This window comes from Schistocerca piceifrons, chromosome 3 (assembly GCF_021461385.2).
Source record: "Schistocerca piceifrons isolate TAMUIC-IGC-003096 chromosome 3, iqSchPice1.1, whole genome shotgun sequence".
Taxonomy (NCBI): Eukaryota; Metazoa; Arthropoda; class Insecta; order Orthoptera; family Acrididae; genus Schistocerca; species Schistocerca piceifrons.
In genome coordinates, this window is record NC_060140.1 from 551,353,235 (window position 1) to 551,377,424 (window position 24,190).

At 39.7% G+C, this 24,190-nt stretch overlaps 1 protein-coding gene across 4 annotated transcripts in view; it reads left to right on the plus strand.

Annotated features, from left to right (window-relative positions):
* Nucleotides 1-24,190, plus strand: part of LOC124790073 (supervillin) — a 471,354-nt gene that overhangs the window by 379,298 nt on the left and 67,866 nt on the right. For 3 of the 4 annotated variants that reach the window (XM_047257637.1, XM_047257639.1, XM_047257640.1), the window contains 6 exons: nucleotides 7,441-7,618; nucleotides 7,975-8,132; nucleotides 10,225-10,457; nucleotides 16,767-16,971; nucleotides 17,362-17,519; nucleotides 17,790-18,131. In XM_047257637.1, coding sequence (XP_047113593.1) covers nucleotides 7,441-7,618; nucleotides 7,975-8,132; nucleotides 10,225-10,457; nucleotides 16,767-16,971; nucleotides 17,362-17,519; nucleotides 17,790-18,131 — 1,274 coding nt within the window. The remainder of the gene's footprint in view (nucleotides 1-7,440; nucleotides 7,619-7,974; nucleotides 8,133-10,224; nucleotides 10,458-16,766; nucleotides 16,972-17,361; nucleotides 17,520-17,789; nucleotides 18,132-24,190) is intronic. The other variant, XM_047257638.1, reaches the window with a different exon arrangement.

The window sequence follows — 24,190 nt, forward strand, 5'->3', positions numbered from 1 at the left end:
TTTAGGAGTTCTGGGAACTGGGGTGATGCAAAACTTTTTTTGATGCATGTATTTTAGAGCTTTATAACTTTGTCTTTTTGTTGTGGACATTTCATTTTTTATGAATAAATTTGAAATTTCCAAAATTGTGCGATTTTTGTCATGTTTTCAAATCTTATTATCATCATATTTCAAAACCTGTTTGACTTAGAGACCTGAAATTCATACCGTTTTATTCAGTTTCTTGTAATTGTTGTCTTCATTTCCTATGTATATGGCATCAGGCTGGGTTGGGACACTTCCTCACTTTTACTTATTCTTCTTCTATATAACTATTTTGTTCCAGTCGAAATTCCTTCCTCTTAAACTGGTGTTCACCGAGTCCGTTCAGCTTGCTCTGTGTATCCCTACTGTCCTCAAACTTGGCTTCCATCATTCATTTTGGTATTCTTCCATCTTGCATTCTCTTCACATGTCCAAGTCAAGTTAACTTATTTTTCTCAGTTCTGTCATTCAACTTTTCTACTCTGTTTTCCTTCCGAACACCATCATTTCTCTCTTTGTCTCTTCTCATTTCCCCAATCATATTTCTTAGGAATTTTATTTCACAAGCTTAGATTCTACTCTCCTCTCTCTTGTCATTTCCCCAGTCTGATGCATATGTCAATATGGATGTAAAGTATGTCTTGTCCAGCATTTCCATACCCTTCATCGGGATCTTCCATACCCAGGCTAAGCACCTCACACACTGGTAAAATGTATTGCTCTGTTGTACCCTTTCACGATCGATGACGAGCGTCGGGCCACCAAAGGTTTGCGGCCTGCACAATCTTGACCTAGTGCACAGCTTGTGGGATAGCGTGGCTCGACTGCGAAATGCGCCTTTCGGCTCCTCTCTCTGGCTACAGTATGCTGTTGTCCACAGAGGCACTGGCGTTGCTCATGGGGCTTCATGTAAGGCAACTGCACGTATGTTTACTTATTTTCATGCATCCTTACTGTTGGTTCCCTACAACATGTCATCAGCAGATAGCAATAACACCATCTCCCTTTCTCTGTAAGCTTCATTTGTCTCTTTCACAATTTCATCCATCTATCAGATAATGGTGATGCCAAATTTCCTTGTCCCAACCTTGTAACATTCCTAAACCATTCAGTCCTTCCAACCTGGGCCTGGACACACTAAAGCTGGTGTCACACATTGCTTGAAGAATTTGAATTGTTTATTGTCCACCTCCCTTTCTCTCCAAGATTTCCCATACTTTTACATTGGTGAACCATCATATGCCTTCACGAAATCAAGAAGTATCATCAGTAGATCTTTCCAAACACACAATGCCTTTCCATAAATTCTGACAATATTATGAAAAGGATAGGTTGCTACTCACCATACAGTGGAGATCTCAGGTCGCAAACAGACACAGCGTAAAAGACTGCTAAACAAGTAAGCTTTCAGCCAAAGGCCTTCTTTTGGAGTAGGCAGTGGTTGTGTGTGAGTTTGAACAAGATAGGCAACAGTAAATGCTGAGGAGGAGTTTGTATAAGAACAGTTGGTGGCCATAAGAATGAAAATATGATAGGAAAAATAAAAAATAAAATAAAAAGACAATAAAAATCATAATTGGGAAAGTTTGTGCAAAGGAAAACTAGAATAATTTTTGAAAATATAATTGGAAGGACAAAGAATCTATTCACCAAGCAGCAGCAGGAGAAAACGCATATAAACACCTATAAAAGTTACAGAAAGATGCAAGCTTTTGGAGCCAGTGGCTCGTCCTCCTGCCAAAACGGTTGAAAGGATAGGAAGAGGGATGAAGGAATGGGACTTTTTTTTTTTTTTAATGAAATGGCAGTGCGATAGAAAAATTGCCCAGTCAGGAGCATAGCCATGGGAACGAGAATGGCTCCTTCCTAAGCCAACCTTTTCATGGATCGCTGGGTGGGTGCTCTCCTGGGATCTATAAGCCTTCAGCCCCTGGTTTAATTTAGATATATTGATGACATCTTTGCCATAAGGACTTTTGGTAAGGCTGACGAGTTAAAATTTCTGAAATCTCTATGTACATTCTCCCAATTAAATTTCATGTGGTCCTGTTCTGAATCCCATACCACGTTCCTCAATGTTGACATCACCTCACCAAGGACAGCTACACATTTCCGTTCACATTAAACCTCAAACAAATAAAAGTACTTACATTGTGACAGTTCCCATCCTTTCCATGTCAAATATTCCTTCCATACAGTCTGGGTCTTCGAGGCAGATGTATCTGTTGAGATGCAGACTCTTTGCATCAATACATCACCACCATAGCCTTCACTGGGCATAAATAGCCCACCAGTCTTGTTAAAATGCAGATTTCCTGACCCATCACATCCAATCCTGGCACTGCTGATCCCTCCAAAAACAACGTTAGCAGTACACCTGTTGTCATTCAGTACTATTCTGGGCATAAATGTATTACTCAGGTACTTGGACAAGACTTTAACTACTTAAAAATCTTACCCTGAAGTGGGGTCCATTCTGTCTGACATTTTGTGCCTACCACGCCGGAATTAGTTTTCAACTGAATCTCCCCCCCCCCCCCCCCCACCCCTTCCCCCAAATCTCTACAATAACTTGGTCAGACACTATGGTGCTTCCTGCACCCATTTCCCTACCCTGTGGCTACTACCTCTGTGAGTGTCCCCACTGTAAGATTTCTCCTATGCACCCTCCCTGACATCACCTATACCAGCCCTGTAACTTACAAAACACACTTTATCGCAGGGAGAGTCGCCTGTGAAATGATGCCGTGTACCACCTGTTATGTTAACACTGCTCAGCCTTCTACATCAATATGACTACCACTAAGTTATCAGTTAGGACGGATGGGCATAGACAGAGGGTGTATACTGTCAACACATGTTCCGTGACATTACGGTTGTGACCTTGGTGCCTATTTCACCACATGTGGACACAGTTTCTAAGAAATCCACTGATGGGAATTGGCACTGCAACATGTGCTTGGTTCTCATCGTCCACCTGGCCTAAATTTATGTTAATTTCTTTGATCATAGCATTTCTTTTCAGTAACTACTTTTTTTTTCTCCACTCACTTTTTAGTTTCCTTCATCTGTTGTTTTCTGACCTACCTATTACCCCCACCCCACCCCACCCCACCCCACCCCATCTGTCTAACTCTTGTGCAATGTTTTTGCAGCAATCTCTGTCTCGGTAATCACCCTATCTACCACCTTTAAGCTCTTAGGTTTCCAAAGCTCATCCATTACAGTCCCCAACAATCACCTTTCCTTCTTATCCCTTGCAGTAAGTCTCTTTAAATGAGGTTCTGGGCACCTTTTCCGTATCTCCTCCATTTCCTGAACCTCACCAGTCCTTTTCCTTCATGTCACCAACTAAAAATAGGAATGATTTCACAGCCTTACTTAATATTTGACATGTATGGTTTCCATCATAACTTCATATCAAGCCCAAAGGCCTGAAACTATGAAGTGGTTACTGTGCTTATCAGTAGGCTAAAATTTATTTTAATATGTTCCCACTGAAATACTATCATGAACTTCAGCATACATATTAACAAATGATCTACGGCTAACATACACTGGTTTTTAAATTTTTGCTACTAAAAGAAATTTTGGTATGGGAATTCAGCATTTTTATGCATATGGTCAAGTAGTGCATATTTTTAAATCTTATAAGAAACTGAATAAAACTGAACAAATTTTAGGTCTTTCAGACAAATAATTTTTGAGCTATGGTCATTTTAAAACTTCAGAATGTGACAGAAATTGCACAATTTTGGAAACTTCAAAACGTAATAGCTCAAAAAAGAAAGGTCCAAAAAAATTTAATTTGCAATTATGAGGAGCTTAGATTGCAACTCACTGTAAAGAAGGCACATTGAGTTGCAGACAGCCACAATGAAAAGACTGTTATGCACTGTGGTCCACTTAGCTCTTGGCCTGGTTGACATACCAGTATAAAAATCTGTGCAATGATTGCAGCAGAGCTGGTATATGACATGGCGGCTTTCACAAATGATCCACCTCTGGTGGAGTTGGATAAGACTCTGACAGAACTGGAATAGAAAGTGCTGGGTGGGTGGATTGGGCCGATCTGGTACTGGGAGTGGCGTAGGGATGGACTAGGATGTTACAGAGGTTGGGTAAGTGACAGAACAACACTTTAGGATCTTCGGTAGTTTGTCACTCATTTCATGGCATGCTGACAGATAATCAAAGCCCTGACAAAGGATGTGGGTGAGTTGTTCCAGTCCAGGGTGGTATTGGGTGACAAAGGGGGTGCTCCTTTGTAACTGGTTTGTGAGGAGGGAGAGGGGGGGTATTTGGGGAGGGGGATAAAGCATGAGAAATCAGTTGGCAGACTACATCTGAGGGATTTTGCCTGCCTGTGAATGCCGTCCCCAGGTAGCCAGGCTGTGTGTGTGTGGGGGGGGGGGGGGGGGGGGGGGAGGTTTTTGGTGTAGAAGGGATGGCAGATTTCGAAAACGGTTACTGTTGGTGGTTGGTGGGTTTAGTACGGGCAGAGGTGTGGCTGGAACCATCAGAGAGGAGGAGGTCAGTTTGCAGGAAGGTGGCACACTGGATTAAGGGTGACCAGATGAAGCAGGTTGGAGAGATGGTGTTAGGGTTGTGAAGGGATGAGGATACAGTTTCTTGGCACTGAGTCCATGTCATGAAGGTATCACAAATGAAGCTGAACCAGACCACGGGAATGGAGTATTGGGAGGTCAGGAAGGTTTCCTCTAGATGGACCGTAAACAGATTGGCATAGGAGGGTGCCATGCGGGGTCCATGGCTGTGCCACAGATTTTCTTGTGCACTGTTCCTTCAGAGCGCAAATAGTTGTGTGTTAGGTTAAAGTTAGTAAGGAATATGAGGAATAAGGTGGTGGCTTTGAAGTCTGAGGGACATAGGGAGAGGTAGTGCTGAACATTGGCAAGACCATGGGGATATGGAACATCGGTATATAGGGAAGTGGCATCAACAGAACGAGTGGAGATACAGGAGATGAGGGGATCGGGATGGTGGAGATTCAGTAAAGAGAGTGGTTGGTATCTTTGATGTGGGAGGCTAGATTTTGGGCAATTGGTCAGAGGTGTTGGTCAATAAAGGCCAAAATTCTGTCAGTGGAGGTGCAATGATCGGCTAAAATGAGGTGTCCAGGATTGTTGTACTTGTGAATGTGGATTTTGAGGAGCATGTAGAAGTTGGGTGAACAGAGGATCATAGAGATGAAGAGGGAAATGGATTCAGGGGAGAGGTTCTGGGAAGTGCCTCAGGCTTTAAGCAGCAATTGGAGATTATGTGGACTTCTGGGATGGGATCACTCGGGCATAGTTTATAGATGGCGCAGTCAGAGAAGTGGCAGAGGCCTTCTGCCAGATAGTCACTGCAATTCATAACAAAGGGTAGAAACTTTGTTGAGGTTAGCATACATTTTGATTCTGTGTATGGCTGTCCTTTATTCTGCTAAAAGGTTGGTATTCTTAGGAAGGAACTAGGGGAAGGATGGTGTGGCCAGTTTGGGGGTAAAGAATTCCTGAAAGGTGACTAGGGGATGTTTTGGTGGAAAAGGGGGTTGATCACAGTTGGATTGTTGTGTGAACTTGGAGAGGCAGGGTTCAGTGTTGAGATTAGGTTGTCTTTTGTTGGAGGGACTTATGGCAAAGAAGTGTTTGTATTGTAGGGATCAGGAAAAGAGAGTAGGTCTTTGAAAAGTCCAACATGGTTCAGTTTTTGTCTAGAGCTGAAGGTGAGGCCTTTAGGTAGGACTGTAACTCTTGTGGGGCAGAGAATTTTGGTGGAATGGTTAACAACAGTGTTCTGGGAGTGTTTCAACTCTGGGTTTAGTGGAGTGCTGGTAGGGAGTTTTGAGGAATGTGGCAAGTTAGAAAGCTCAGCTAAGCAGGGTCTGGTGCTATGAGGAGTTGACGAGGAGCCATGCTGTGGGCAGGGTAGGGGTTAGATAGCGGTGCTGAAAGGCAGCAGTATAGGATGTCAATAGGTTGGATAACTTATGGAGGTGATGTCTGGAATGCTCTTCCAGGTGTTGGGGACCAGTGGGCTCAATGTTAGATGTATAGAGTAGCGATTGCACAGTAGTAGTATCTTGTATCTTGTGGAGAGAGGAGAGGTGGTTGTAGGTTGCCTGTAACATGGAAATATGTTTCTGCAGCACCAGGTTTGTGAGGGAGAGCGTCTAGCAGAAATGGAAAAGGTGAAGGTTGTTAGGAAAGGAAGGATGGGATCAAGTGAAAGGAATTGGAGGGATTCTATGCTTTAGGCAGCATTTAAGGAACAATATGTAGGGTGGGACTGCCTTGTAGGCAGGGGAAGGAATACTTATCTGAACTGGTGCAGGAAGGTGGACCAGGGGTCCATTATGGCAAGGGAAAAGGGGAATGATGTAGGGAATGGCCAAATGAAGGCATTAGGTGGTTGTTAGGGTTCCGGACGACTTAAAAAGACCCTTAAAAATAAGACAGGCAAAAATACATGCAAATACATAAAATTACCCACAAATATGTACACACACACACACACACACACACACACACACACACACACACACAAATACAAAAAACAGATAAAATATGCACAATCAAATATATAAAAAACCACACAACACACAAATCCCCTCTCCCCATATTACAACATTCCCGTGTGTGTGTGTGTGTGTGTGTGTGTGTGTGTGTGTGTGTGTGTGTTGAATTATATGTGCATGATGTAATATGGGGAGAGGGGACTGGTTAGTAGATGTATTGGCAGGAAAAATTTGGGGCATGAGAAGCTGCCCCAACAATTAGTGCGGATGAGACAATTTATACGATATGGCTCAGATGTTGGCCAGTTAGACCACCTAGCTATTTGGCATCCAGGCCAATATGATATGCATGGCTTTACACTGTGCTCTACTTGATGCTGTAACAGTTCAAAGATCTCACAGTTCCTTTTCATTATTCTGATGACCGGATTTTCATCCATCTACTTTTATGTGTATGTGGTTGACATAGAGCTTCGGTAGCTGGTGCAATGAACTTCTTTGGACAGTTTTACACAACCTGATAATGCCTAACCACAGCAGAATGCATTATTTTTAAATAAAAATAACTTTGCAACAGTGACTGTTTTATTTCCAATAAAACCATGAAAACCAGTTGCTTTATCAATTGATCAGGAGTGACTACTCATATAACTTCACAGTGCAGTAAAAATTTTTGATCCGAATTCAGATTCAAGTGGCATATACACAGGAGCTGTGTTGTCCTGACCAGGGATGACTAATGGTCTCTGTTTACTGGAAACAATCTTGTAATAAATATTAGTAATTGTAGAGTTGAAATTATTGTAGTTGTGTCCTTTAACAGTTATATAGATTACTATTTGAAATTTTCTGTAATAAGTTATTAATTATTTCCTCCATAACTTTTGTTTAAGGCTTGTCATTGGCAGGTAGAGAAGATGAACCAACAGGACCTACAGTTGCAGTGCCTCGAGCTGATGATGAGACTTTCTTGCAGTTTTTCCGTAGTGTGAGTACGGAAAAACTGCAAAGTGATAGGCTGGAAATAAGAGATGAGGATCTCAATGAAATCATTGCTGATTCTACTCAGTTGTAAGTATCGTGTAGCTGGTTAGAATGTTCGGAGTAGTTTCATGCTGCATTTTTCATTGTGTGCTTAAAATTTCCATATTAAATATTAAAAAAGGCCAGTTATTCTAAATTGGAAATCACATAGTTTGTTTACCAAGTTTCTCATCCAATTAACATTTCCTCTAATTAAATGTTGGACATCATTAAATGAAATTGTTTATGTCACAGATGAACTAGCAGTTACTTTATCATAGAGATTCAAGCTCTTCCACTCTGACGTACATTTATTATTTTATTCAGCAACATTCAGGAACATAGAATTGCTGGATAACAGTCACAAGTTCAGACAGCACAGTAATGAACTTTATCTTCTACAGACTGGTGCAGAAGAAGTCGGTGAAAGTACAAAGGCGCAACATCACTTCCCGAAACCCTCTCAAGGTTCTGGCTGCAAGAACTGATCTGCAGGAAGAATATGTTGAGGTGAAGACAGGAATAGCAGAGAAAGAAATAAGAAGGCTCAATGTGGAGAAACGTGAGTTGCTCATAATCAATTGTGGATTGTCAAAGGGGGAATCTAGTTTATTCCAGTGCTTATTTGTGACTTTTGTTATGGTTGTTATATTGAAGTTGTTCATGTGAATTATGTGCAATGAATCTTGATATGAACGGAACATAATACCAATTAATGAGTCCAAGTTTATTTAGTGAACACCAAAGAGGAACAATATACTGTGGAACAATAAGCTTTTTATTACACTTTTTAACATTTTAATGTTGCTGTCTCTTCAATCTAAGGATAGATGATCAACGCAGCTAGCCGCTATCTCTGTGTAATGTCTTGTCTGTATAGACATGTATGTGTTGTCTTTAAGACCCTTTCACCTTCACACGTAAGTCTATACAGTAAAGTAGGGCCCTCCCAGTTCTTGGCTGGTCCATGATAAGATAGGCGAAAAATTAGACTAATGGAGGATTCTTAGTATTATCTCTATTTTCATTCGCCCTCTCTCTCTTTCTCTACTTTATCTATGTATAGTTTTTAATATAAGATTTCATTACGTGATATAGTGATAAAAAGAATCAGCCAAATAGAATCTTTGGTGGAGTCCTTCGTCTTGGTAATCAGCGGCTGGCTTGCTGTAAGAGATCTTTACATTTATTATTACTGTTAAACACTGCAGTCAGTAGGGAGAATCAATCGTTTAGACAATTTGTTCCTTTTACGAAAGATTGCAAATTCCAGATGTGTACGAAGCCTTTTTGGACAACTTAACACAGACACAGTGATTGCAGGCTCTCTTCGACACAGCTGAAACTTCCCCACTAATTACAGGGCCAACGTGATCAACAAATGATTCAGAAAAAACTCATTCGTTCATTCACTCTAGAACAAAAAAGTCACAAACCTTATTTATGGGGGAAATCATGTATTAAATCCATCTCCATTACATGTCCAGATCTCCGGTGATTCCACACCTTAATTATTTTCCTTTTACAATCTCTTTCTCTTCAAAACAAACCGCTAGCAGCACAAATGTTAATTGGCTCGCTTTAGCGAGAAGAAAAGCAGTGTATGTATCTCTCAGAAACACATCAATCCCTCAACAGATACTTCAGAAGCTGTCCTAGTTACCACTTCTCTAACAACCATGGAGAATCCATATATGCATCTCTGTTATTTCAAAGAATAAATGCACTAGAAAATACTTTGGCATCGCCGAGCTGTCGCCGCATATATTACAAGAAAATCAGATCAGTTAACTTTTTCAAAGTGAATGAATGTGGATGGTTTGATTGAAAATGATTAATTGGTGCATGGTAGAGGGCATTTGCTGTGGGGACATTACAACTTCTACATTCCATAACCTGCAGAAAGATCTTAGAAAAGAACAACATGCTCATGAATGAATGTCTTTTGCTTCTGTAAATAAACAATCTTCTGATATTACAATAGAAAAAATGGTCCAGCTGTTTAGTTATCATCCACACATAGAGTGCTGTACAATAACTGCAGTTGAGTTGGTATATAATGTGGCTGCTCTCAAATGAGGCCCTATGTTTTACAGAATACAAATGCATGTATTGAACTGCAGTAAGATTTGGAGGATGGTTGTTTAGTGTTTCACCTGGATTGTCTACATGGGTATGAGCCATTGGGTGTACGATTGACAGCAGGTTTGTCGTGAGATTGTACTTAGATATTGTATAGATCAGGTTTGTATATCAGATGCGTATTCGATGGTAATGTTTCTGAAGCTGTGTAGTTAAAGTAGCAAAAATGTAGCACCACAAACACTAGTAAAGTTTGTGTGTGGTTTCATAAGGCTACACACGAGACATTATTCAACTACAGATCAATGGTTGCCTTTTCTTATTTTCTCCTGGAATTCATTTAATTGTAATATTAACTACACTTACACTAAAGTAAGTAAAATGTGTTTTTATTGTTGTAGCAAGTGTTTAGACAACATCCTATCTGAGTATATTGTACCTCTTTGTGCAATTTCTGGTAAATGTGAAATAAAAATGAGAACAATTCTCTACACATGGTAACCTCAGTAAATATTTATATGAACCCCTCACAGATAAACTTTTGTACTGAACTCTCCTTCTTCTAATTTCAGTGGCTAAGAGCTCACCTTTAGCAGTGGAGGCTCTAGCAGGTCTTGCAAGTAAAGAAGACTTCACAGCAGTTGCTCTGAAGAAAGCATCAAGCTCAGTTGGTTCTTTGCTTCCCTACAAGGATCTGATGTTGATCCATGTGAAAGGACGTAGACATGTACAATCTCGTCTTGTGGAACCTACTGTGGCATCTGTTAACCATGGAGATAATTATGTACTTGTCACACCAACTGAGGTATGTGTGTCCGTGGTTGTAGTTTTCTAATTTCTCTTCTGCATTCACCTTCACTTCTTTTTGTTCTTATTTTTTCTGTTACAAATCCCACACTCAGTTAAATAGTTTTTAGTGTTTTTGTTTAATTTATTATTGCTACACTCTCTTCCCTATTCTTGTTAGTATATATTGTATTTTGTTTGCACTGTGCATCCTATAAATCACAACTACCTCAACTATGAAAAAAAAAGTTGCTGTTAACATAGTGTGGACTTCTGTTCACGTAAATGTGATTGCAATCTTGTGGGAACTGTGGTTTTTTCCATTATGTGATGTATGTTTCACAAATCCAGCATAGTATCTTGCTTAAATGACTATATCAGATACCAAAAGAGAGCAGCTCGAGAAAATAAGAAATAGTTAGAGTATAATTTTTTAGAAATTCTTTACTTGCTCAGTAAGTGTACAGATATACAAATCATCATCATCATCATCATCATCATCATCATCATCATTTAAGACTGATTATGCCTTTCAGCATTCAGTCTGGATCATAGCCCTTCTTATAAAATTCCTCCATGATCCCCTATTCAGTACTATAGTTCAATTCTTTTATCTTGGCGGCTCGCGCATGCCCGCCCAGATGCGGGAGATTGCTGCGTTGCCAGTTGCACACGACGCACGCGCCATAGAAGCAGCGCCATAGTATAGCATAGTTCCCAAGCTTACGTGTAGGGGGGAGCGCGCAGTTCATGAAGTAAAGCCACCACAGCCGCATTAACCCTTTCGCTGCTACAAAGACGTGCTCCCTGCATTCCGCGCTGTGCGCGATTTTGTCACTGCACTGCTCGCCTGTGCAGACACATCGTGTTCCGACTGCTTTGACACTCTTATCAAATGATTCCACAAAAACTATTTGGCCCAAAAATTAGATTTTTACACATCTTCTTGACTGATACCTTCCCCCCATAAATGACTTAATTTTGTTTCGATGTTCAACGCACTTATTATGCAGCATTAAATATAGTAAACCATTGCACGAAATTTTGAAGAGTTTGCAGAGGTAGAAGTCCATAGAGTATACTTTCCGTATGGTCGATTTTAGTTGCCACAATGTTGAGAATGAAATGTGGACAAGATACCTAAATTTCATATAAAATTTACTGTATAACAATAGCTCATTTAAGTACCACATAGGTGTCATATGTAATATTGAGAAATATTCCGTCTTTCGCGACTGTAACAAAAGTTTTATTTACACTGAGCACGTTTGGCTTTATTTTAAAGCACTTCAATCAATCAAAAGGAAGTGGACAAAATACATTAAACAAAACTGTGGACTTAAAAAACATTAGGACTTGAATATACCGTCTATCAGTGAAGTGCTCTGAGCTATGTCAAATATAATTTTTGTGTGTGGCACACACAAACATCATTTATTTGCTAAAACACTGATCTGCCAACACAGACGTTGAATATTGTTACCGCAGCACAAAAACTACGAAAGGTGACTTGGCCATGGAGGAGACAAAATACTGTCCACTGAAGATGCTTCAAAAGAGAGAAAAGCGTCTGGTCTAAATAAGTCCCTTATTACAGTTGCAGAAGAGGAATATATTTCAGTGCCATTGGTAAAACTGCGACTGTGAAACAAAAACGAGGAAGAGAACATGAGTATCATTGTGTGTGTGCCATACCTTTCCTTGATTGAAGTGCTTTAAAATAAAGCCAAACGCGTCCGGTGTAAATAATACTTTTATTGCTATCGCGAAAGACGGAATATTTCTCAATATACATATGACATCTATGTCGTACTTAAATTAAATTAGATATTGTTATACAGTAAATTTTATATGAAATTTAGGTATCTTGTCCACATTTCATTCTCATTATTGTGGCAACTAAAATCGACCATACGGAAAGTACACGCTATGGACTTCTACCTCTGCAAACTCTTCAAAATTTCGTGCAATGGTTTACTACATTTAATGCTGCATAAAAACTGCGTTGAACATCGAAACAAAATTAAGTCATTTATGGGGGGAAGGTATCAGCCAAGAAGACGTGTAAAAATCAAATTTTTGGGTCAAATAGTTTTTGTGAAATCGAATGATAAGTGTGTCAAAGCAGTGGCAACACCATGTGTCTGCACAGGCGAGCAGTGCAGTGATGACAAAATCGCGCACAGCGCAGAATGCGGGGAGCACGTGTCTGCAGCAGCGACAGGGTTAATGAAGAGACAAAGCACAAGAAATTTCAAAAAATTGCATTCAAACGAATATAATTCGTGAAGTAAGGCACTTCGATATTGTTTTAAAATAATGAAAATATTAAGCACCGCATAAGGTTTGAACTCAAACCTTTCGCGTAGCAGCCCAACACCTTAACCGTTACGCTAACGCATCTCGTCTGACTACATAACGCCATGAGCGTCTGACTACATAACGCCATGAGGACTATAACACGTCACGCAAAATACTGACAAACACTGTTGGTATGACTATGAATTATTCACGCTTTGTCGAAGTACTATAGGAAATAAACAATTACCGCTGTTCTTTATTGCGAAAAAGCAGTTTGTGAGAGTGATACAAACACCTTTCTTTGCTATCGCCTGAATTAGGAGTCTTATTGCTTGTTTGGTTTTTTAATTAATAGAATATGAAGCAATTGGTATAAAGAATGCTTTTTCCAAACTTTCTATAAAAGAATGTCTGCTATCAAGACATTGCTTTTGTTCTATTACTTTATTTATGACTGAACGTTTCTAAAACTGAAGACACTCGTCCATGCTCTGCACTGCAGTCGAGATGTGGCAACATCGTTCTCTGATCATTGGCTGACTGTGTTTTGTGACGTCAGATGCGCAGAACGAACCTAAACTCGGCCGCCAACATAAATGAAGCGCATTTTAACATTGGTGCCTCTTCTGATGTTAAACCTATTACTTCAAAATCATTCTTAACTGAATCCAGGTACCTTCTCCTTGGTCTGCCCCGACTCCTCCTACCCTCTACTGCTGAACCCATGAGTCTCTTGGGTAACCTTGCTTCTCCCATGTGTGTAACATGACCCCACCAACTAAGCATGTTCGCCCTGACTGCTACATCTATAGAGTTCATTCCCAGTTTTTCTTTGATTTCCTCATTGTGGACACCCTCCTGCCATTGTTCCCATCTACTAGTACCTGCAATCATCCTAGCTACTTTCATATCCGTAACCTCAACCTTGTTGATAAGGTAACCTGAATCCACCCAGCTTTCGCTCCCATACAACAAAGTTGGTCGAAAGATTGAACGGTGCACAGATAACTTAGTCTTGGTACTGACTGCCTTCTTGCAGAAGAGAGTAGATCGTAGCTGAGCGCTCACTGCATTAGCTTTGCTACACTTCGCTTCCAGTTCTTTCACTATGCTGCCATCCTGTGAGAATATGCATCCTAAGTACTTGAAACTGTCCACCTATTCTAACTTTGTTCCTCCTATTTGGCACTCAATCCGTTTATATTTCTTTCCCACTGACATTACTTTCGTTTTGGAGATGCTAATCTTTATACCATAGTCCTTACATTTCTGATCTAGCTCTGAGGTATTACTTTGCAAACTTTCAATCGAATCTGCCATCACAACTAAGTCATCCGCATATGCAAGACTGCTTATTTTGTGTTCACATATCTTAATCTCACCCAGCCAGTCTATTGTTTTCAACATATGATCCATAAATAATATGAACAACAGTGGAGACAGGTTGCAGCCTTGTCTTACCCCTGAAACTACTCTGAACCATGAACTCAATTTACCGTCAACTCTAACTGCTGCCTGACTATCCATGTAAAGACCTTTAATTGCTTGCAAAAGTTTGCCTCCTATTCCATAATCTCGTAGAACAGACAATAACTTCCTCCTAGGAACCCGGTCATATGCCTTTTCTAGATCTAGAAAGCATAGATACAATTCCCTGTTCCACTCATAACACTTCTCCATTATTTGCCGTAAGCTAAAGATCTGGTCCTGACAACCTCTAAGAGGCCTAAACTCTCACTGATTTTCATCCAATTGGTCCTCAACTAATACTCGCACTTTCCTTTCAACAATACCTGAGAAGATTTTACCCACAATGCTGATTAAAGAGATACCTCTGTAGTTGTTACAGTCTTTTCTGTTTCCATGTTTAAAGATTGGTGTGATTACTGCTTTTGTCCAGTCTGATGGAACCTGTCCCGACTCCCAGGCCATTTCAATTATCCTGTGTAGCCATTTAAGACCCGAAATTCCACTGTATTTGATGAGTTCCGACTTAATTTCATCCACCCCAGCCGCTTTATTGCACTGCAATCTATTGACCATTTTCTCCACTTCCTCAAATGTGATCCTATTTCCATCATCATTCCTATCCCATTGTACATCGAAATCTGAAACATTACTGATCGTATTTTCACCTACATTGAGCAACTCTTCAAAATATTCCCTCCATCTGCCCAAGGAATCCACAGGATTCACCAGCAGTTTTCCTGACCTGTCCAAAATACTTGTCATTTCCTTCTTACTTCCCTTTTGAAGACTGCTAATTACACTCCAGAATGGTTTTCCAGCAGCTTGACCCATAGTCTCCAACCTGTTTCCAAAGTCTTCCCAAGATTTCTTCTTGGATGCTGCAATTATCTGTTTGGCTTTGTTTCTTTCTTCAACGTAACTTTCTCTGTCTACCTGAGTTCTAGTATGTAGCTATTTTTGATACGCCTTCTTTTTCCTTTTACAGGCTGCCTTGACTGTGTCATTCCACCAGGCTGTTTGCTTCCTCTTACTTTTACACACTACTGTTCCAAGACATTCATTAGCCACTTCTAGTACTGCGTCCCTGTACCTTGTCCATTCCTTTTCCAATGACTGTAATTGACTACATTCAACTAACTGGTACCTTTCTGAGATCGCTGTTATGTACTTGTGCCTGATTTCCTTATCCTGAAGTTTCTCCACTCTTATCCTCCTACATATGGACCTGACCTCCTGCACTTTCGGCCTCACAATCCCAATTTCACTGCAGATTAAATAATGATCAGTGTCATCAAAGAATCCCCTGAATACACGTGTGTCCCTCACAGCCTTCCTGAATTCCTGATCTGTTATTATATAGTCAATGACAGATCTGGTTCCCCTGCCTTCCCAAGTATACCGGTGAATGTTCTTATGTTTCAAAAAGGAGTTTGTGATTACTAAGCCCATACTGGCACAGAATTCCAAGAGTTGTTTCCCGTTCCTGTTGGCCTCCATATCCTCTCCAAATTTACCCGTAACCTTTTCATACCCTTCTGTTCGATTTCCAATCCTGGCGTTAAAATCACCCATGAGCAGAACACTGTCCTTGTCCTTTACTCTAACAACTACATCACTGAGTGCCTCATAAAAACTATCCACCTTATCTTGATCTGTCCCTTCACAATGCGAATATACTGACACAATCCTAATTTTCTTGCTAGACACTGTCAAATCTATCCACATGAGTCATTTGTTTACATACCTTATTGCAACTACACTGGGTTCCATTTCTTTCCTGATGTAAAGCCCTATACCCCATTGTGCTGTTCCTGCTTTGACTCCTGACAGGTAGACCTTGTATTCTCCCACTTCCTCTTCTTTCTCACCCCTTACCCGAATGTCACTAACAGCTAAAACATCCAGCCCCATCTTACTTGCAGCCTCTGCCAGCTCTACCTTCTTCACAGAGTAGCCCCCATTGATATTAATAGCTCCCCATCTCATTACCATTTGTTTGCCAAGTCGTATCTTAGGAGTCCCTGGTTTGTCAATTAGAGGTGGGACTCCGTCACCTCCAAAGGTCCAAGGCATTTTGCTCTGATTGTTGCCAGCATCATATTTAAAGTACCAGGGAAGCAGGTTGCTAGCCTTACTTGTCCTGAGTCCCATTGGGTTTTAACCCTAATGGCTGAGGGACTAACCGGTGGATTTGGTAGTCTTTGCCGTATGAGCACAAAGGTGACCACGACTCCGAATATGTCCGAGATGCCCAGCCTTATTCCAAAGTAACTGGTATCCCGACTGTCGGGACCATTTACTTGGCCACTCATATGTTGCCTGTGGTTCATACAAATATACAAATCTCTTCTTTAATTAGAGTGCTACACGACATTTGACTGAAACTGCATGTTAGTGATTGGAGTCAAAAAAGAATTATTGCTTAAAAAGGCACATTAAATTCAGATACAAAGATACAGTTCTTCTGAAAGTACTTTGGAAATCATAAATAAACATACAGTGTTTGAGAAATTGATGCAACAGTTTTGAAATGTGTAAGTTTTTGATATTTTTGCAGGTTTTTAATTGGGTTGGCCTATACTCAAATGTCATTGAGCGATCCAGAGGAGCTGAGATAGCACAGTATATTGTGCAGAAGAAAGATCTTGGGTATACAGGTTCAGGACAGGTAATCACTATCACTGAAGAGAAAATAACTTGCTCAACCTCCCAGAAGAAGCGTTTTTGGCAACTGCTTGGGGCTCAAGAAAATATTGGGGAAGGTATGATAGTGTGCCACCATACATATTATTGAGCCCTACTGTTACGTTTTCATTAAAGTATTGAGTCATACCTTCATCTCATGAGTGACTTACCATTAACACACCAGTACTTGATGTTTTGCACCACTGGAATGTTTTGGCACTACACTGGCTTGTGTTGTTCTCTACAGCTCTTGTCTGAAGCCAACATTGAAATAACATTTGTTCAGTGTTCTTGAAATGTAATTTTGGTTTCATGTTGGTGTTACTCATAATATATACTATTGATGTGTAAAATAAGGACTTGGATAGTTTGAGGATTAAATAAGTAAATTTTTTGAAGGATACAGGACACAGCTTTAGATGTCACACACAAATTCTTGTTAACAGTTTCTCTTTCTGTCACTCAAGGTACTCCAGCTTTTGCTGGGCATCCAGATGAAGATGAACTTTATGAAAACTGTATCCTGGCTACTAACAAAGTTTATGAGCTGCAAGAGCATGAACTGGTTCCCATGGAAGAATATTGGGGTAGTATACCACGCATTCAGATGCTGGATCCATCAAAAGTAGGTTCCCTTTGTGTTTACTAATAAAGAATTTGTTTTCCTTGTCAGATTATTTATGATTGCGTTTGGTAACTCTTCCATTACATATTATTTTTGTAGTGAGTACTTAAACAACATGTGTTAATGGAAGTAAATGGGAAAAAGAGGAGAGCTTGTTAATTACAACTACCACAAATATTACAACTTTTACATGTATTTTAGTTTTTCATTTAATTAGTTTTATTGGACGTTGTCTTAATGCTTCAGTAACAGTGAACACCTTTTTTCCAGATTATAGTTTTTGACTTTGGCTCTGAAATGTATATTTGGAATGGAAAGAATGCATCTCTGGATACTCGTCGAGAGGCAATCCATTTGGCACGGGAGCTGTGGTCCGAGGGTTATGATTATACAGGATGTGATGTTTGCCCCTTGACCATAAGTGCTGCTCTTGGCTCACACTTAGAGCAGAATGTGAGCACCCCAGTATCTGGTCCGGAACGACCCAGTTGGGCCTTACGTGGAAAGGTTACACAGCACATGGAGACCATACTTTTCAGAGAAAAATTCCTTGACTGGCCTGATTTTTCTCGTGTCATACGCTCAAAGGTCACGGATGATATAGATAAGCAGGTTTGTATATGCTTGAAAAGTATTGTGTTAGTGTAATGCAAAATACTGTTTCTTTCAGTGTAGTTAATACAGTAACCTGAAACATAAAATATTAATGTGTCAATAGATATAATTTTGTTCAAAAAGTATTTTCCCAAAAAGGTGTAATGCCAAAAACTCAATAGAAACAGGATGTCAATCAACCACATTAGGTGCAATGTAAATTTAGTTTACTTTTTTGTAGGGGGGGGGGGGGGGGCAGGGATATAGGTAGCAGACAAATAAAATGCAAGTTATTGGGACATGATTACATACAAAAAGTAGCAATGCCCTGATATTCAATGTTTGTTTACTTCTGAACTTCATTTCTCTGATTGTAAGTCAATTTTGACAGCTGATCACCACTAACAGTTATGTCACTGTGATGAAGTCATAGTTGCCACATTTCAGTTAATACATTGACCTATTCTAAATATTTACCTCTAATACACAGACCAAGCCATAGATTACAAAGTTTACTTAGAAATGAGGGTTCTGGTGTTGTTCATCTCCTCCAAAGTAAATAATTTCTCTGAATGAGTTTCTGTCAAATGTTCAATATAATTTCACATTTAATGTGAAGTTTTAATAATACGAAGAGGAATAAGACAAAAACTGCAAATGTATGCTAATAAAACATTAAATAAATAGTCTTTTTATTGGCATAACCAACAACATTACTATCCATTTTGCTACAGTAACTGATTAATTATATAAATAAATAGTATAGATTTTTGCTTCAGTCATCTATACATTTTAGTAGTGTGCTGTCATCACCAAATGTGTGTTGTTGTATTGACATCATTATAATAGAAGGAAACATTCCACGTGGGAAAAATTATATATAAAAACAAAGATGAGGTGACTTACCGAACGAAAGCGCTGGCAGGTCGATAGACACACAAACAAACACAAACATACACACAAAATTTAAGCTTTCGCAACAAACTGTTGCCTCATCAGGAAAGAGGGAAGGAGAGGGGAAGACGAAAGGAAGTGGGTTTTAAGGGAGAGGGTAAGGAGTCATTCCAATCCTGGGAGCGGAAAGACTTACCTTAGGGGGAAAAAAGGACAGGTATACACTCGCACACACGCACATATCCATCCACACATACAGACACAAGCAGACATATTTCATAGGGACTGATGGAAGGAAGGGTTGCAGTCAGAGATGGGAACTTTAAGTGTGAGGCCTTTGGGGGTGATGCCAAATGTCAGACAAGCCTGAGAAAATAGAATATGGGAGCGTAATCTGGCTAGGGCGAAGGCATGTTTGCGGAGGGAATGTAAATAAAACTTAATGGGGTCGTTGTGGGGGTGTTGTGAGGGTGACATGGTATTAGAAGGTGGAAAGTGTAACATGAGGTGAAATGAAAATGAAAATAAAAATATATGGGGAGAGATAAAGGTGAACCGGAAAGTAACTGGAGATCTGGAATGAAAAAAGGCGAAAAGATGTTGGTTACAGCTGGGCTATGTTGGACTTGGGTTGGTAGACAACGATGTGCATAAAGGTTAGGTGGTTGTGTTGCCGCCAAAACACGTTAAAGGACGGAGAAATTCGGGAAAATTTCGAAAAAACTGCATGTAGTATATTAAAAGGAGTGGTATTGTGGTGGCAGATTATGAAAATGAGGCTAACAATTGTCTGACGAAGAAATAATGACATTAAAACCTGCAGGAAGCGGCTAAAAATTATAAGTGATGTGGGAAAAACGGAAATGGAAATAAAGCGAAAGTTATTAGAACTGGCCGAAATGGTTGTTTAAAAGGTGAAAGGAGCTGTTTGTGAACTAGAAACAGTGGATATTATAGCGGCGGTAGTGCTGAAAGCGGCAAAAAAATTTTTTGGTTATGGCTTGGAAGTGGGTTACGTATTATTTAGTATATATATAGGCGGGATAAAATAGTATAGCAGATTACGGTAAAAAGGAGAAGGTGAATACAAAGTGAAACTACTGGCAAAAACAGAAAGAGGAAAATAAGACGACAGAAAAGATTTCGAAATGCAACAGTGACAATAACAAACGTAATTGTTGGATTCAAATTAATGATATCATTATAATAGAAGGAAACATTCCACGTGGGAAAAATTATATATAAAAACAAAGATGAGGTGACTTACCGAACGAAAGCGCTGGCAGGTCGATAGACACACAAACAAACACAAACATACACACAAAATTTAAGCTTTCGCAACAAACTGTTGCCTCATCAGGAAAGAGGGAAGGAGAGGGGAAGACGAAAGGATGTGGGTTTTAAAGGAGAGGTTAAGGAGTCATTCCAATCCCGGGAGCGGAAAGACTTACCTTAGGGGTATGTGTGGATGGATATGTGCGTGTGTGCGAGTGTATACCTGTCCTTTTTTCCCCCTAAGGTAAGTCTTTCTGCTCCCGGGATTGGAATGACTCCTTACCCTCTCCCTTAAAACCCACTTCCTTTCGTCTTCCCCTCTCCTTCCCTCTTTCTTGATGAGGCAACAGTTTGTTGCGAAAGCTTAAATTTTGTGTGTATGTTTGTGTTTGTTTGTGTGTCTATCGACCTGCCAGCGCTTTCGTTCGGTAAGTCACCTCATCTTTGTTTTTATATATAATTGTTGTATTGACATTGTGACATGGATATATGTAGTCCTTTTGGTAGACAGTGATGAGACAAGAAAGTTACATGATGTCTTGATGTTTAGCAGAAACCCACGTTACTTTCTTGCTTTATCACCGTGTGCAAAGAAAGCATCAAACATGAGTGCTACAGATGTGATACATAATGTGAGCAAAGCAAAATCTTCCTGATGGTGATTGTAATGGTTGATGGTGGCATCACCACTGAAGCATACCCTAGGTTTTAAAATAAAGAGTGACTGAAAGAAAAAAAAAATCAGTCTTACTTGTTTATTACCTAATCACTCACAGTCCTTAACCAGTAATCCATTATGGGCAAAGTGTATTAAATCATGTATTTGCTTTTGAATCATTAAAATTTTCTGGTATTTCTTGGGGAAGTGAAATGAACATGCACAAATTGTGACAGAATGTTGTCGTTGCGACCATTAAAATCTAGGAGATCAACTACTACTTTTACTTCATTGTACTGTTAAATTGTCAACTCTCAAAAAATTGAAGGCTTTTGGTACATTTTTAAGCACTGCCATTAAATGCTAAGCTGTTGTGGATTGATAATTATTTTTACCATTCATCTTAAATACAGTTGCTCAAAGTAGTTTTGGAAATTAAATAAAAAGGCTGCTTTATCCATTATAATGAATGTTATCTAGTAATAGAATGCTACAGTAGACATTTTATTGTCAGAACAGTAACATATTATCTGTACCTAATCCTTCTAATCCTTGCAGTAGTACTAATTAGTGCAATACATAGGTTTTATCTGTATATTCAGAGATGATACTGTACATAGATTACATACTCAAGTAAATAATTTAAGGGTAAAGGACACCACTTACGAATAACAAAAGCATTGAGTCATCAACAGGTGCACACAAAAGAGAATGAAAACTTGGTAGCATTCAGAAATAAAATCTGACCTCAAGCCGGAAAAGGGATACTTTCCTGAACTGCTTCAGATAGGTGGAGCTGGGGATGGGGGAGAGGGCGGGGCGGTACACTCTCCCCCCCATAGCTCTCAGGGAAAGGGGAAAATATACTGTAAGATGTTTTTCTTTCTCAATAAAATGATTTAAAGTAGGTATTACACAGTTTTTAATAGGATAATAACTTTGATGTTTTTTTATGACTACTAACAAATCTCCACTCATCTTCCAATATATTAAAAATATTTGAGGGCCCCAGGTCCAGCCCCCTATCCCGCCCCACCTTTGTAGACTATCGTTTGTGTGTGTGTGTGTGTGTGTGTGTGTGTGTGTGTGTGTGTGTGTGTGTGTGTGTGTGTGTGTCCACTCTATAACTTGAGAAGGAATTTATTTCTGAAAGCTAGCAAGTTTTCCTTCTCCTTTGTGTGTACCTATCAATGATTCGGTGCTACAGCTGTTCATTGACTTGTCTCCTTTAGTTGTAAATTAATTACATTATACCAGAACTTTCCTACTATATTTACATACCCATGTTTCAGTTATAGAGAGTAATGTAGTGTTGTTCTTCATCCCTTTTCTCTTCTAGCTTTTCTATTGCATTCTCCACATACTGAAAAAGATGAGTTGCAAGTCTCCTCTACAGGTTGGTTACAGCAATGTTGAAATTCTACTTCCCTTTTTGGAATAAATTTGCCATATACTTTGCTTCTTGTCCTCTTATGATTTTTGTTAATACACATTCAGTGTTAAGGAAACCACATCAGTCAATTTTTCAGTACTCATCAAATGGGCCTAAAGCCATAAAATGTTTATCTGAAAAAAATGGAGGGAAGTCAGTGTGGTGACAAACAGGACAGTCAACCAGTGACACACCACATGGATGCCAGTATCTCTGGTAGGATCGTACTGCGTACTGAAAGCCTCAGATGGCTAAGGCGCATTTATGGGCGCACAGAGTACGGAACAAAGAAGCCAGGATTGCAGAAAGGTGGTGGGAAGGGGTGATCGGCATGTAAAAAATGATTATTAATTCCCCTGATACTCCATTACATCGGGGAGCTTTTTGAAGACATCAGTCTGGCAGCATACAAGTGAGAACATTATACAGTATAAATTCTTGCAAAGCAGGAGATTTTAAAAGTCAGTTTTTGCATAATTAAAATTAAGAGATGGTGCTAAAACTTTCAGAAATGATAATAAAGTACAGAACCAACATGTGGTAACTTGAAGGATAAATGGATTCAGGACCTTGTTGTCAAGCAGAGGGTGATATGACCAGTGGAAAACTGTCAGTTTCTGACTATGGGGGGGAGGGGGGGAGGAAGTAAACTAATGCTGGTCAAATATGAGGTGTGAGAAGATGGCTTTCAATGGGTAAAGGGCTTGTGAATGAGGATGTAAAACAAATTTTGTGAAATTTGGAGTGAGTAGGTGCTTCCATTAAATGTGTGACAAATAATGGGCTGCCAGTGGTGTGGTAAAAACCTACAACATAGACTTAATTGATTTTTAATGACATGTTCACATGTAGTTTCAGGCTAAAAAATATAGACAGTTTTGGAACAAGGAGTTAACTACAACAGTTGGAGACTAATAGTGCCATCAGCACTCTACAAGAGCACCAAAGAGTTTCTTTTGACAGCTGCTACAAAAGGATGCTGAAGAGTGTAGTACGCCCATGCACGTGTGAAAAAAGGACAAGGGTGAGGGGCTTGAGGGATAGTATTATGAATGATTAAGAAAGTTAAAAAATGTAGTTCAAATAATATGACATAGAAAACACTGTCCCAGTGGTCTGCAAAATTATATGTATTTGGTCGTGGACTGGCTTTGGGCTTCTTAGGCTATCGTTATTTCCCAGCTGACAATGGCCTAAGAAGCTGAATGCCAGTTCATGACTAAATAAATATAACTTTGTATAACGTCCTCTTTAATATTATTGTCATGTTCTGCCAAACATCAATGGAAAATGCAGTTGATATGTGCTTCAAAGTTATCCGTACTGTATTTTATGCCACAGTGGATATTTTACATCCTTTTTCAGTAGCTTGATAAGTGACGTGAAACTGTCTCTTTGAGATGATATGATGGGCTACTGTTTATTGAATTCATGATGATTTGTAGCTTCTTATAGTGTCTCCGAAGGCTCTTTGTGAGATCGATTCTACAAGACTTGCTATAAAGGGTGAGCATAAATTTTAATAACTGTGTCTTTCTATCAACCCCCCCCCCCCCCCCCCCCCCACACACACACACACACACACACACACACACACACTTGCAACTGAAGACTGGAGAGAAAACGTTAGTGTGCTAGTATGTATGTCTCCCAGTCACACACTCATCAGGGGAGGAGACCTTAATCATATATCAGTCAGTTGGGATATGTACGGTTATTTAAATGCTTAGCATTGTAAGACATCCTGTGAATCAACACTAAATGCTCTGTCTGAAAACTGCTAGGAACACACATTGAGTGGCAACAAATAAACCTGAC